Raw genomic sequence first — 13509 nt, forward strand, 5'->3', positions numbered from 1 at the left:
CCATGGACAGAAGAGCCTGGACAGCTACAGTCCATGGGGTCACAAAGAGTTGGACATAACTAAGCGACTAACATATATACACACAACACACACACACACATGTTCATTACTATTATTATATCTGGTGATCTGTGATCTTGGAGGTTACTGTAATTGTTTTAGAGCCCCATGAACCATGCCCGTACAATGATGGTGAACTTAAATGTATGTGCTCTGACTGCTCCACTAACTAGCGGTTCCCCCATCTCTCTCCCTCTCCTCAGGCCTCCCTATTCCCTGAGACACAACAATATTGAAACCAGGTCAATTAATAATCTACAGTGCCCTCTAAGTTTTCGAGTCAAAAGTGCACATGTCTCACTTTAAATCAAAAGCTAGAAATGATTAAGCTTATTAGTGAGGAAGGCATGTTGAAAACTGAGATGGGCTAGGCCTCTCATGCCAAGCAGCCAAGTTGTGAATGCAAAGAAAAAGTTAATGAAGTAAATTAAAAGTGTTACTCCATGAACACATGAAGGACAAGCAAGCCAAACAAGCCTTATGGCTCATATGGAGAAAGTATTAGTGGTCTGGATAGATGATCAAACCAGCTACAATAATCCTTTCAGCCAAAGCCTAATTCAGAGCAAGGCCCCAACTCTCTTCAATTCTGTGAAGACTAAGAGAGGTGAGGAAGTTTAAAAAGAAAAGTCTGAAGCCTGAAGAGGTTGGTTCATAAGGTTTACGGAAAGAAGCCATCTCCATAACATAAAAGTACAAGGTGAAGCAGCAAGTGCTGATATAGAAGCTGCAGCAAGTTATCCAGAAGACCTAGCTAAGATCATTAATGAAGATGGCTACACTAAACACTGGACGTCCCTGGTGGCTTAGATGGCAAAGAATCTGCCTGCAACGCAGGAGACCTGGGTCCAGTCCCTGGAGAGCCCCTGAAGAAGGGAATGGCAAACACACTGCAGTATTCTTGCCTGCAGAATTCCACGGACAGAGGAGCCTGGTGTGCTACAGTCCACGGAGCCACAAAGAGGCAGACGCAGCTGAGCAACTAACACTTTCACCCTAAACAACAGGTTTTCCGTGTAGATGAAATAGCCTTCTATTGGAAGATGATGCCATCTAGATGATGTCATTCATAGCTAGAGAGGAGAAGTCAATGCCTAGCTTCAAAGCGTCAAAGGACAGGCTGACTCTTGTTAGAGGTTACTGCAGCTGATGACTTTAAGTTGAAGCCAATGTTCATTGACCATTCCAAAAATCCTAGTGTCTTTAAGAACAATGCTAAATCTACTCTGCCTCTGCTGTATAAATGGAACAACAAAGTCTGAACGACAGCACATCTGTTTACAACATGGTTTTACAGAGTATCTTAAGCCCAATGTTAAGAACTTCTACTGCTCAGAAAAAAAGATGCTTTTCAAAATACTGACACTGCTCATTGACAATGCACCTGGTCACCCAAGAGCTCTGATGGAGGTGTGCAGAGAGATTAATGTTACTTTCACACCTGCTAATGTTGTGGATAAAGGACTAATTTCCACTTTCAAATCTTCTTATTTAAGAAATATATTTTATAAAGCTATAGTTGCCATAGACAACGATTCCTCTGATGGATCTGGGCAAAGTCAATTGAAAACCTTCTAAAAAAGGATTCACCATTCTAGATGCCGTTAGGAATATCTGGGATTCCTGGGGAGAGGTCAAAATACCAGCATTCACAGGAGTTTGGAAGAAGCTAATTCCAAATGCCATGGGTGACCTGAGGGGTTTGAAGCTTCGGTGGAGGAAAGAACTGCAGATGTGGTAGAAACAGAAAGAGAACTAGAATTAGAAGTAGAGTCTGAAGATGTGACTGAATTGCTGCACTCTCACAATAAAACTGAAATGGCTAAAGACTTGCTTCTAATAAGCAAAGAAAGTGGTTACTTGAGATGGAATCTGCTCCTGGTAAGATGCTGTACAGATTTTTAAATGACCACAAAGAACTTAGAATATTACATAAACTTTAGCTGATAAAACAGCAGCAGGGTTTGCGAGGACTGAGTCCAATTTTGAAAGAAGCTCTATTAAACAGCATTGTGTGTTTCAGAGAGCTCATCAGTGAAACAGTTGATGGATGTGGCAAACTTCACGGTTGTCTTATTTTAAGATACTACCACAGCCCAAACTTCAGCAACCACCACCCTAATCAGTCAGCAGCCATCAACATGTAGGCAAGACCCTCCACCAGTGAAAACATCATAACTCATTGAAGGTTCAGAGGTTGGTTAACATTTTTAAGCCATAAAGTTTTTTAAATTAAGGTGTGTAAATTGCTTTTTTAGAAATACTGTTACTGCGTGCTTAATATACTATAGTATATGTAGACATAACTTTTATCTGTACTAGGAAACAAAAACATTTTATGTGACTTGCTTTATTGGGATTACTCACTTTAATTTCAGTGGTTTGGAACTGAACGAACAATATCTCGAGGTATGGATATTATCTGTAGATAGCAACTAATAAAATGTTGCCAGTCAAAAGAAGATAGATACATGCTCAATATTACCAATAATTTGCATGAAAAGGTTGTTCATTTTTTGCTCCTTCTAAGATCTTTGAAGAATGAAGCTGCACTGTTAGTGGTCAGCATACCCAGCGAGCTGCCATTCACTGGATCTGTGACATTACAAGAGTATTTGAACTTTGTATGCCTCAGCTTACTACCAATCTACAAAATGGGGATAACTGCACCTACTTCACAGGATTAGTATAGGGCATTAATTACAAGTATTAACTTAATACCTATAATGCAATTAGGAGAGCAAATATTAGTCAAACTCTCTTATTACTTGGATCCCTTGCACTTACTAGCAAAATCATCGCTGAGTCCTTGGACTACTTCTATAAGGCAGACAGAAATGTCATCACTGCCTTAACACTTCCCAAGAAAATTCCTAAGATCATGAACCATGAAACCAGATTCAATTTTTATTTCTACTTCTAAAGTATTGAGAAATTAGTTTCTTTGGTTTGCCCATCTCTGAAACTGGTACAACAAAGCCTGCCACTGGTCAGCTGTTGCAAAGATAAGGCAATACATTAAAACCCTAGGAGCAGCTTAGAACACAAGGTGTTTCACAGATTTATGCAGAGAATGTAAAACTTACTGCTCAGAGTCATAGTAGTCCATCCGCTTCTTTTTCTTGTTATAAGCGGCAACTCGAAAGGGAACGATCTCCAAGGTGATCAGGCCCGGGGCCATGGTCAGCACTTTGGCGCCATGAGTCGGCTCATAAAGATCCTTCCCTGTTTCTGGATGGGGCATGCCAGCAGGGTCTCGTCCAACAATGTAGAAGTTGGCTCCCGCAACCATCCGTGCTCTGCAATGCCACTGGACCTAGAATAGAAATGGTCACATTAAACAACCACGATTTCATGACCAGCACTTAGAAGTAGTAAGTGGATAATAAATGTATATACTTCTTATATAATCAGTATCTATCAGTAGGAAATCTCAACGAATTAAAATCATCCTCTTGGGAAGCCAGAAAAAAAAAAAGAAAAACGGGCAACCCCTCCCCTTCCAAAAACATCTACAAGTATATATGTATATGGATCTGGGAAGCATAAGACAAGGTGTTGGCTGTGACTTAACAGCCAGCTGCTTTCAAAGGTAGCCCTGTAGCCTATACCGTCACATTGACCCACTGTGTAAAAACAAAAATTACTTGGTCTAACACCTAGAACTACAGAAATGTAGAAGTTAAAGTAACTGGAAGAGAGCATCATTCTCATTAAAACAGGAAGGAAGTGAATCCTCAAAGGTTAAGTGACTCGGCCAACAGAGCGCAGGACAAACCCAGGTCCACACACTTGGTCTTCGTTCCCTGTCAGTGTACGGCTCCATTATATAGTGATTTACAAAACCATCTCAGTTCTATGTGAACAGAGGCATAAATGATGGCCACTGCCTATCATTTCATTTTATCTCTCTTGATAGCATCTCTTCTACCAAGTACTTTATTTTTATATCAACACCGTTCACAAAGTCCAGGAGTATGAAGGCAACCCCATATACCCTATATTTGAATAGGTCACCCTGAGGATTTTGAACTTTTCTAGTTGTTTCTACTGATATTTACCTCTATATTTCTAAACAGTATGTGTATACAGTTGTAACTTGACTGTTAATTTTAGATATTATATACAGTCATCCCTCCGTATCTGTGGATGCTCAAGTCCCATAGTCAGCCCACCGTATTCAAGGTTCTGCATCCATGGATTCAATCAAGCACAAATCATCCAGTACTGTACATATTTACTGGATAAAAACCTGCATAAAAGTGGACCTGCATAGTTCAAATTGGTCATGTTCAAAATTATAATATAGGCATAATTTCCACATTATTATTTACTACTATAAAAGAAGATATTTGGCTCTTACTCCACTGTCTTCATTCCCTATCCCATTTATTCAATAAATACTGTGGTATCAATACTTTGGTGAAATAACCATTTATCTGTAAAATGGGGATTACAATTGTATTTACTGAATATAATTTTTAATAAAATTAACATATGAAAAAACTGAGGACTTAGAATAGTACCTGGCACAGAGTAAGTACACAATAAAATAAAATCTTGGCTGTTATCATCTTTATTTTACTCCTCTCCTTATACAACTGTTTTTCCTAGAGTTAATAATTGCCTTAATTTGTTTTCTGCTTGCTTAGTTTTCCATAGACCTGTGTTTCTATATACCTTGTACTATCTTTCTTCCTAAACACACAGTTTAATACAATTCTCAGTCTCCCCACCACTGAGTTCTGACCAAAGAAATGAAAGCCAAAGTGATGCGTGCCACTTCCAGACGTGGATCATTACAAAGCCTCCTGAGCACTAGCCTAGTTTGCTTTCCTCATGAGCCAGCTAAAGAGAAAGGACCCTTATAACTACCTCTTTTTCCACTAAAGTATTACTTCTGCTTGCAGTGAGCTGCAGAAGTTGTGTGTGCACCAGATGGCAAAGCATGAAGCTAGACGACCTTTGTTCTCCACATACACCACCTCTTCCTCCATCCACCCCAGATTCAGCTCTTCATGCAATATCTGCTCATTTCCCTCTGCCCCTTCGCAGCAGACACACAGAAGAATTCCACTTGTTCAGACTCAATTTGTATCAAGGGGTCAGTCAGCATCAAATTATCAATTAAGTACTCTGCAACTCCACTTAAATGTAAAATCTTTTCTGCCTCAGGAAAAATAGCTACTGCTTACAGAGTTAAATTAAAAGGGCAGTCTAAGTTTTCTGAACTTAGGTGAACTTACTTTGCTCATTATATATTTACGTCTGGATGCTTAAATCATTCAAGTGCCAACTGGTCAATAAGCCAGGAATATATTTCAAAAGCATATTGGTGACATGGGCCAGTTATAACTCTGCCTTGTAAAACTGTCAGAAAATGTACTTGCTTCTCTGACTTCTTTTAGAAGGTATGTGAGTAAATTAAATGTAAACACAACAAACATGGAGTCAACTTTCCCCTGCAGGTGACCTAAATGGTTTCAATGTATATTTTAATGAATGGTTCCCTTATGAGAAAACTTTATGATTTTTAACAGCCATGAGTAAGCAAATCAAATGTCATTCTTCCAAGAAAGCCTAGTGTGAGTCAACTTATAACCTACTGCTACTGCTGCTGCTGCTAAGTCGCTTCAGTCGTGTCCGACTCTGCGCGACCCCATAGACGGCAGCCCACCAGGCTCCGCCGTCCCTGGGACTCTCCAGGCAAGAACACTGGAGTGGGTTGCCATTTCCTTCTCCAATGCAGGAAAATGAAAAGTGAAACTGAAGTCGCTCAGTTGTGTCCGACTCTTCGCGACCCCATGGACTGCAGCCCACCAGGCTCCTCCGTCCATGGGATTCTCCAGGCAAGAGTACTGGAGTGGGGTGCCACTGCCTTCTCCTTATAACCTACTGAACAGGTAATATGTTTTAATGAAGTGAATGCAAGTCAGCCATGGCCACTGGTATCTGGTTAAGAACATAGGCTTTCAAGTCAGGCTGTCCTAGATTTGAATCCTAGCTTTGCCCCTCACTGATGGAAGAATCTTAAGCAATTTCCTTATACAAGCCTCAGTTTCCTAATTTATAAAAATGAGAATGATAACACGTAATGCATAAGATTGTTGGAAGTTTTGAAAGTACTCAGGATACTACCTGGCCTTCAATAAAGGAAAGCTGTTATTACTGCCACTATTACTATTACTCTGTGAAGTATTTCCTGACCAACACAGTTGAATTAATTGCTTCCTGACCAGAATTTCTGAAGAAAATTCCTTTCCTCTCTGAAGAAGATGACACGCTGCCCAGAAGATGGTTGTTAAAACCCAGAAAGAACTGTATATCCGGCAGACTGAGGTCAGGATGTATTCCTTATCTTTTTATGCCATTGGCTAGCATAATTATCAGGAAACTGAATCCATACTGAAGGACTACATGATGATGCCTAAAAGTTTTCTATGAACCCCTATAAGTATCTGTAAATGGCCAACCTAACAACCAATGACTTATTTTCTACTTTACTTTCATCTGTGTAGCAAAGAACAAACAGCTTTGTCATTTTTTTCTGATTATAAGAGTAATTTAATTCACATGTGGCAAACACTGCTCGTTGCCTCCACAACAGCTGATTTCTCTTTGTCCTGATCTCCCTATTCCTTGGTGACAGAAACCTCCCCCTAAAGGATGAAAATGCTACGTCCTTGCTTTCCCAGCAGTACAGCATGGGCCCCTGCGCAAATAACAATCTATTGGGAAGTTGTCTAGAGAACTCCTGAAAAACTTTTTTTCCTCATTAATAAAACTCTCAACTTTCACTTACCTGAAATGTCTTCCCTTCACCTTTATTTTTGCTTGACTATAGAATTCTAGATTAATAGCTATGTTTCTACTTTTTTTCTCTCTTGAAAATGCTACTCCATTGCTTCTAGCTCATAATGCACTTGAGAAGCCAGCCATCACTCTTATTACTCCCCTACTGTTCCCTCTTCCTCTCCCCATCTCTCTGCTTTTAAGGTTCCTCTCTATCATAAATTTTCAGCAGGTTGGCTACTATGTACCTAACTGTGGTTTTCTCTGGGTTTATCCCTTCTTATATTTACTGGGCTTCTTGAATTTGTAGGCTGATATTTTCCACCAATTGAAGAAAACTTTCAACCATTTTTTTTTTTTTCCAAAAAGTTTTTGTGCCACATTCTCTCTCTCTCTTTCAGAACTTCATTCATACATATGTTAGATGGCTTGAGATTGTCCACAAGTTACTGAGGCTCTGCTTGTTTTCTCCCACTTCTTTTCCGTTTTCAAAAAATTCCTACTGAGTTTTAAAAAACTCACTGACCTTTTTCTTCTGCCAACTCTAGTCAGCTTTTAAGTTTATCCAATAAACATTTCTGTTTCAGATACTATACTTTTTTAGCCCTTGGTTTTCCACTTGATTTTTTTCAGCTTCCACTTTTCTGAGATTCCCCATCCAAAGACAATATTTTTGTTTAAGAAGCCTCAATGTTCTTAATTTGCTAATTCCAACATCAGCATCATCTAAAGGTACGCTTCTAGTGAAAGTTTTTATTCTGGATTATAAATCACAGTTCCCTGCTTATTTCCAATAATTTGTTGCTGTATGCTGGACTTGTGAATGATTTGTTTTAAGGAGCCTGAATAATGCTGTTTTCGTTTAGAATGTTAAGAGCCTGATTCCAGCAGGCAGGTAATTTACTGGCACGTCTTCTTATCTTTTTGAGGCTCAATTTTAAGCTCTATTGGGCAGGTTCAGTCCAGTTTTTTGGACCAATTACCAACCTACTGCCTTTCAACTCCAAATTCACCCTTAGTATTTGCTGAGAAAATGGACTGAAAACTAAGCATTTCTCCTTCACAGTGAGCACAATGTTAAATCAGCAGAGGGCATTAGAGGGACACTGCAGGAGGAAGGATGTGTAGCGGTACCTGAATATGGGGCCATTTGGTGGCACAGGGGTCCAGCAGCAAACCCAAAGTGCACACTCCTTCAACAACCTCAAAGCCCTAGCCTGAGTCCAGTGATCACCTCGCTACAGTCCTCCTAATGCAAACACCCAGTGCACTCCAAGCCTCCCACTAGCAGCTTCCTGACTCCCTCTGCTTACTCACGTATCCCGCTATGCTCAACTGTGCCTCAGAGAGTTGCTTCCTGCATTAATTGCTACATGGGTATCTCACAGTATGCACCAATCTGGCAGCAAGCCAGCTCCCAATGAATGCCCTGACCCCCACTGAGTTCACCAGTCTTTAGCCTCAGCTAGCCTGTGAACCTGGAGAAGGCAATGGCACCCCACTCCAGTACTCTTGCCTGGAAAGTCCCATGGATGGAGGAGCCTGGTAGGCTGCAGTCCATGGGGTCGCTAAGAGTCGGACACGACTGAGCGACTTCACTTTCACTTTTCACTTCCCTGCAATGGAGAAGGAAATGGCAACCCACTCCAGTGTTCTTGCCTGGAGAATCCCAGGGACGGTGGAGCCTGGTGGGCTGCCGTCTATGGAGTCGCACAGAGTTGGACACGACTGAAGCGACTTAGCAGCAGCAGCAGCAGCCTGTGAACCAGAAAGAGGGTTGTTTCCTGTTATCTGGCATCTGTGAACCAGTGTAGTCCAGAAGAGTCCACTCAACTTCACCATCCAGTGGGAAGAAACCATACCTTTTCCAATGAGATCTGAAGCACAACCTTGGGGAGAGGATCCCTTTTCCAATTCTACCCTTCCTTTGGTAATCTCCCTCAGTCCTAGGGTACCCTTTAGAGTTCACTCTGCATTTTTTAGTTACTTCTCTATTAAAGTTCGGAGAAGGCAACGGCACCCCACTCCAGTGTTCTTGACTGGAGAATCCCAGGGACGGCGGAACCTGGTGGACTGCCGTCTACGGGGTCGCACAGAGTCAGACACGACTGAAATGACTTAGCAGCAGCAGCTATTAAAGTTTAACACATCTTTAAACTTCCCCTGTCCAATTCTGTGTGATTTCCCACTTCCTGACTGTAAACAGATTGATAACACGCTTTCTGGACAGTGTGGCCTATTTTCCAAAAGCATGTGTTTCTGGTGTCTTAGTTGCATACCTAAGATGTTAACAAGATTTCTCCACTTTAGCTAGGCTGCAATGTCATCTTTCAACAATGAATAACCTCTAGTACCTTCCATCCACTCTCAAACTTATTGTAGCTACTCTCTACCAGGCTTGCCCTGCACAAATGCAGCCCAAGGAACCCTGGGGAACACCCTCACATCTTCTCTTGCCCTGAAAGTGAAAGCATTAGTCACTCAGTTGTGTCCAACCCTTTGTGACCCCATGGACTGTAGCCCACCAGGCTCCTCTGTGGAATCCCCATGGAATTCTCCAGGAAAAAATACTGGAATGGGCAGCCATTTCCTTCCCCGGGGATCTTCCTGACCCAGAGATTGAACCCAGGTCTCCCGCATGCAGGCAGATTTGTTACTAACTGAGCCACCAGGGAAGCCTTGCCTTAGTTCTGTGCCGCAAGTCTCGTTGCTTCAGCAGCCCTGAAACCCAATCTCTGCCTTCTTAGCTCAACAGGTATATTTATGCAATGGAATACTACTCAGCCACAAGAAAGAAAGAAATCCTGACATTTACAACAACATGAATGTATCCAGAGATTATCATACTAACTGAAGTAAATCAGAGAAAGACATTTAAAAGATATCACCTATTGTGGAATCTTTGGCTGCATCCCTTCATTCTTTCTGGAGTTATTTCTCCACTGATCTCCAGTAACTTCCTGATGTTCAAGCTGGTTTTAGAAAAGGCAGAGGAACCAGAGATCAAATTGCCAACATCTACTGGATCATGGAAAAAGCATGAGAGTTCCAGAAAAGCATCTGTTTCTGCTTTATTGACTATGCCAAAGCCTTTGACTGTGTGGATCACAATAAACTGTGGAAAATTCTGAAAGAGATGGGAATACAAGAACACATGACCTGCCTCTTGAGAAACCTGTATGCAGGTCAGGAAGCAACAGTTAGAACTGGACATGGAACAACAGACTGGTTCCAAATAGGAAAAGGAGTTCGTCAAGGCTGTATATTGTCACCCTGTTTATTTAACTTATATGCAGAGTATATCATGAGAAATGCTGGACTGGAAGAAACACAAGCTGGAATCAAGATTGCCGGGAGAAATATCAATAACCTCAGATATGCAGATGACACCACCCTTATGGCAGAAAGTGAAGAGGAACTCAAAAGCCTCTTGATGAAAGTGAAAAAAGAGAGTGAAAAATTTGGCTTAAAGCTCAACATTCGGAAAACTAAGATCATGGCATCTGGTCCCATCACTTCATGGGAAATAGATGGGAAAACAGTGGGAACAGTGTCAGACTTTATTTTTCTGGGCTCCAAAATCACTGCAGATGGTGACTGCAGCCATGAAATTAAAAGACGCTTACTCCTTGGAAAGAAAGATATGACCAACCTAGATAGCATATTCAAATTCATTACTTTGCCAACAAAGGTTTGTCTAGTCAAGGCTATGGTTTTTCCTGTGGTCATGTATGGATGTAAGAGTTGGACTGTGAAGAAGGCTGAGCACTGAAGAATTGATGCTTTTGAACTGTGGTGTTGGAGAAGACTCTTGAGAGTCCCTTGGACTGCAAGGAGATCCAACCAGTCCCTTCTGAAGGAGATCAGCCCTGGGATTTCTTTGGAAGGAATGATGCTAAAGCTGAAACTCCAGTACTTTGGCCACCTCATGCAAAGAGTTGACTCATTGGAAAAGACTCTGATGCTGGGAGGGATTGGGGGCAGGAGGAGAAGGGGACGACAGAGGATGAGATGGCTGGATGGCATCAGTGACTTGATGGACGTGAGTCTGAATGAACTCCGGGAGTTGGTGATGGACAGGGAGGCCTGGCGTGCTGCGATTCATGGGGTGGCAAAGAGTCAGACACGACTGAGCGACTGATCTGATCTGATTGTGGAATCTTAAAATATTGGTACAAATGAACTTACTTACAAAATAGAAACAGACTCACAGACATAGAAAACAAAGTTATAGTTACCAAAGGGGAAAGGGGAGAGGGGAATAAATTAGGACTATGGGATTAACAGACAGACATGACTATATATAAAATAAATAAGAATTTTCTGTATAGCAGTATATTCTGTATTGTTACTATATTCATTATCTGGTAATAAACCTATAATGGAAGAGAATCTGAAACTAACACAACATTGTAAATCAAATCAAATCAAAAGGATGGGAGAATAATAACAACTCACAGCCAGCAACTGTCATTGAAAAAAATCGGTATTGGTTTCAGAATTTCCTCCCCAAGTACATTTTTGCAGCTAATGTTTTTTTGACTCTACATAACTTACTTCAACAATGTAAGCGATACAAGTAAGAATTAAGTTTTGCTACCCAATAGTGCTAAAAGGGGAGTATTCACAATTCAAATTATAATCAGTTCTCAAATAATATTGATCTATGCAAATCCTGTTATGGTTCTCCCTGCCATCCATCACAGATTAAGATATTGTGCAACTAACAAATCAAAAATCAGGGACATAAAGGAACCAAAATTACTTATCTCCATACACAGAATATTTACAATGTAAACACTTTAGAATTAGAATAGTTCTTGAATCATTGCAATATGATGTTTAATCCATGCCCCTTTTTATAAACAAAAAAGTCTCATTTGCTCCCTGACTCCATTAGAAAATAGTTACCTATCATCTACCAAAATCAGATTGATTATATTCTTGTAGCCAAAGATGGAGAAGCTCTATACAGTCAGCAAAAATAAGACCTGGAACAGACTGTGGCTCAGATCATGAACTCCTTAATGCCAAATTCAGACTGAAATTGAAGAAAGTAGGGAAAACCACTCGACCACTGAGGTATGGCCTAAATCAAATCCTTTACAATTATACAGTGGAAGAGAGAAATAGATTCAAGGGATTAGATCTGATAGAGTGCCTGAAGAACTACGGATGGAGGTTCATGACATTGTACAGGAGAGAGGGATCAAGACCATCCCCAAGAAAAAGAAATGCAAAAAAAGCAAAATGGCTGTCTGAGGAGGCCTTACAAATAGCTGTGAAAAGAAGAGAAGCGAAAAGCAAAGGAGAAAAAGAAAGATATACCCATTTGAATGCAGAGTTCCAAAGAATAACAAGGAGAGATAAGAAAGCCTTCCTCAGTGATCAGTGCAAAGAAATAGAGGAGAAAATAGAATGGGAAAGACTAGAGATCTCTTCAAGAAAATCAGAGATACCAAGGGAACATTTCATGCAAAGATGGGCTCAATAAAGGACAGAAATGGTATGGACCTAACAGAAGCAGAAGATAGTAAGAAGAGGTGGCAAGAATACACAGAAGAACTATACAAAAAAAGATCTTCATGACCCAGATAACTACAATGGTGTGATCACTCACCTAGAGCCAGACATCCTGGAATGTGAAGTCAAGTGGGCCTTAGGAACCATCACGACCAACAAAGCTAATGGAGGTGATGGAATTCCAGTTGAGCTATTTCAAATCCTGAAAGATGATGCTGTGAAAGTGCTGCACTCCATATGCTAGCAAATTTGGAAAACTCAGCAGTGGCCACAGGACTGGAAAAGGTCAGTTTTCATTCCAATCCCAAAGAAAGACAATGCCAAAGAATGCTCAAACTACTGCACAATTGCACTCATCTCACACGATAGTAAAGTAATGCTCAAAATTCTCCAAGCCAGGCTTCAGCAATACGTGAACCATGAACTTCCAGATGTTCAAGCTGGTTTTAGAAAAGGCAGAGGAACCAGAGATCAAATTGCCAACATCCGTTGGATCACCATAAAAGCAAGAGAGTTCCAGAAAAACATCTATTTCTGCTTTATTGACTATTCCAAAGCCTTTGACTATGTGGATCACAACAACCCATGGAAAATTCTGAAAGAGATGGGAATACCAGACCACCTGACCTGTGTCTTGAGAAATCTGTATGCAGGTCAGGAAGCAACAGTTAGAACTGGACATGGAACAACAGACTGGTTCCAAATAGGGAAAGGAGTACATCAAGGCTATAAATTGTCACTCTACTTATTTAAGTTATATGCAGAATACATCATGAGAAACCCTGGGCTGGAGGAAGCACAAGCTGGAATCAAGATTGATGGGAGAAATATCAATAATCTCAGATATGCAGATGACACCACCCTTATGGTAGAAAACGAAGAAGAACTAAAGAGCCTCTTGATGAAAGTGAAAGAGGAGAGTGAATAAGTTGGCTTAAAGCTCATCATTCAGAAAACGAAGATCATGGCATCTGGTCCCATCACTTCATGGAAGTGGAAACAGTGGAAACAGTGACAGACTTTATTTTAGGGGACTCCAAAATCACTGCAGATGGTGACTGCAGCCATGAAATTAAAAGACGCTTACTCCTTGGAAGGAAAGTTATGACCAACCAAGTCAGCATATTAAAAAGC

The 13509-nt window shown here is 40.8% G+C and overlaps 1 protein-coding gene across 4 annotated transcripts in view; it reads right to left on the reverse strand.

Moving 5' to 3' along the window:
- PAPSS1 (3'-phosphoadenosine 5'-phosphosulfate synthase 1) overlaps positions 1-13509 on the reverse strand; it is a 120005-nt gene that overhangs the window by 15456 nt on the left and 91040 nt on the right. For all 4 annotated transcript variants that reach the window (XM_055587914.1, XM_055587912.1, XM_055587913.1 and 1 more), the window contains one exon: positions 3147-3376. In XM_055587914.1, the coding sequence (XP_055443889.1) occupies positions 3147-3376 (230 nt within the window). The remainder of the gene's footprint in view (positions 1-3146; positions 3377-13509) is intronic.

The sequence above is a fragment of the Bubalus kerabau genome, chromosome 7 (assembly GCF_029407905.1).
Source record: "Bubalus kerabau isolate K-KA32 ecotype Philippines breed swamp buffalo chromosome 7, PCC_UOA_SB_1v2, whole genome shotgun sequence".
Lineage (NCBI taxonomy): Eukaryota > Metazoa > Chordata > Mammalia > Artiodactyla > Bovidae > Bubalus > Bubalus kerabau.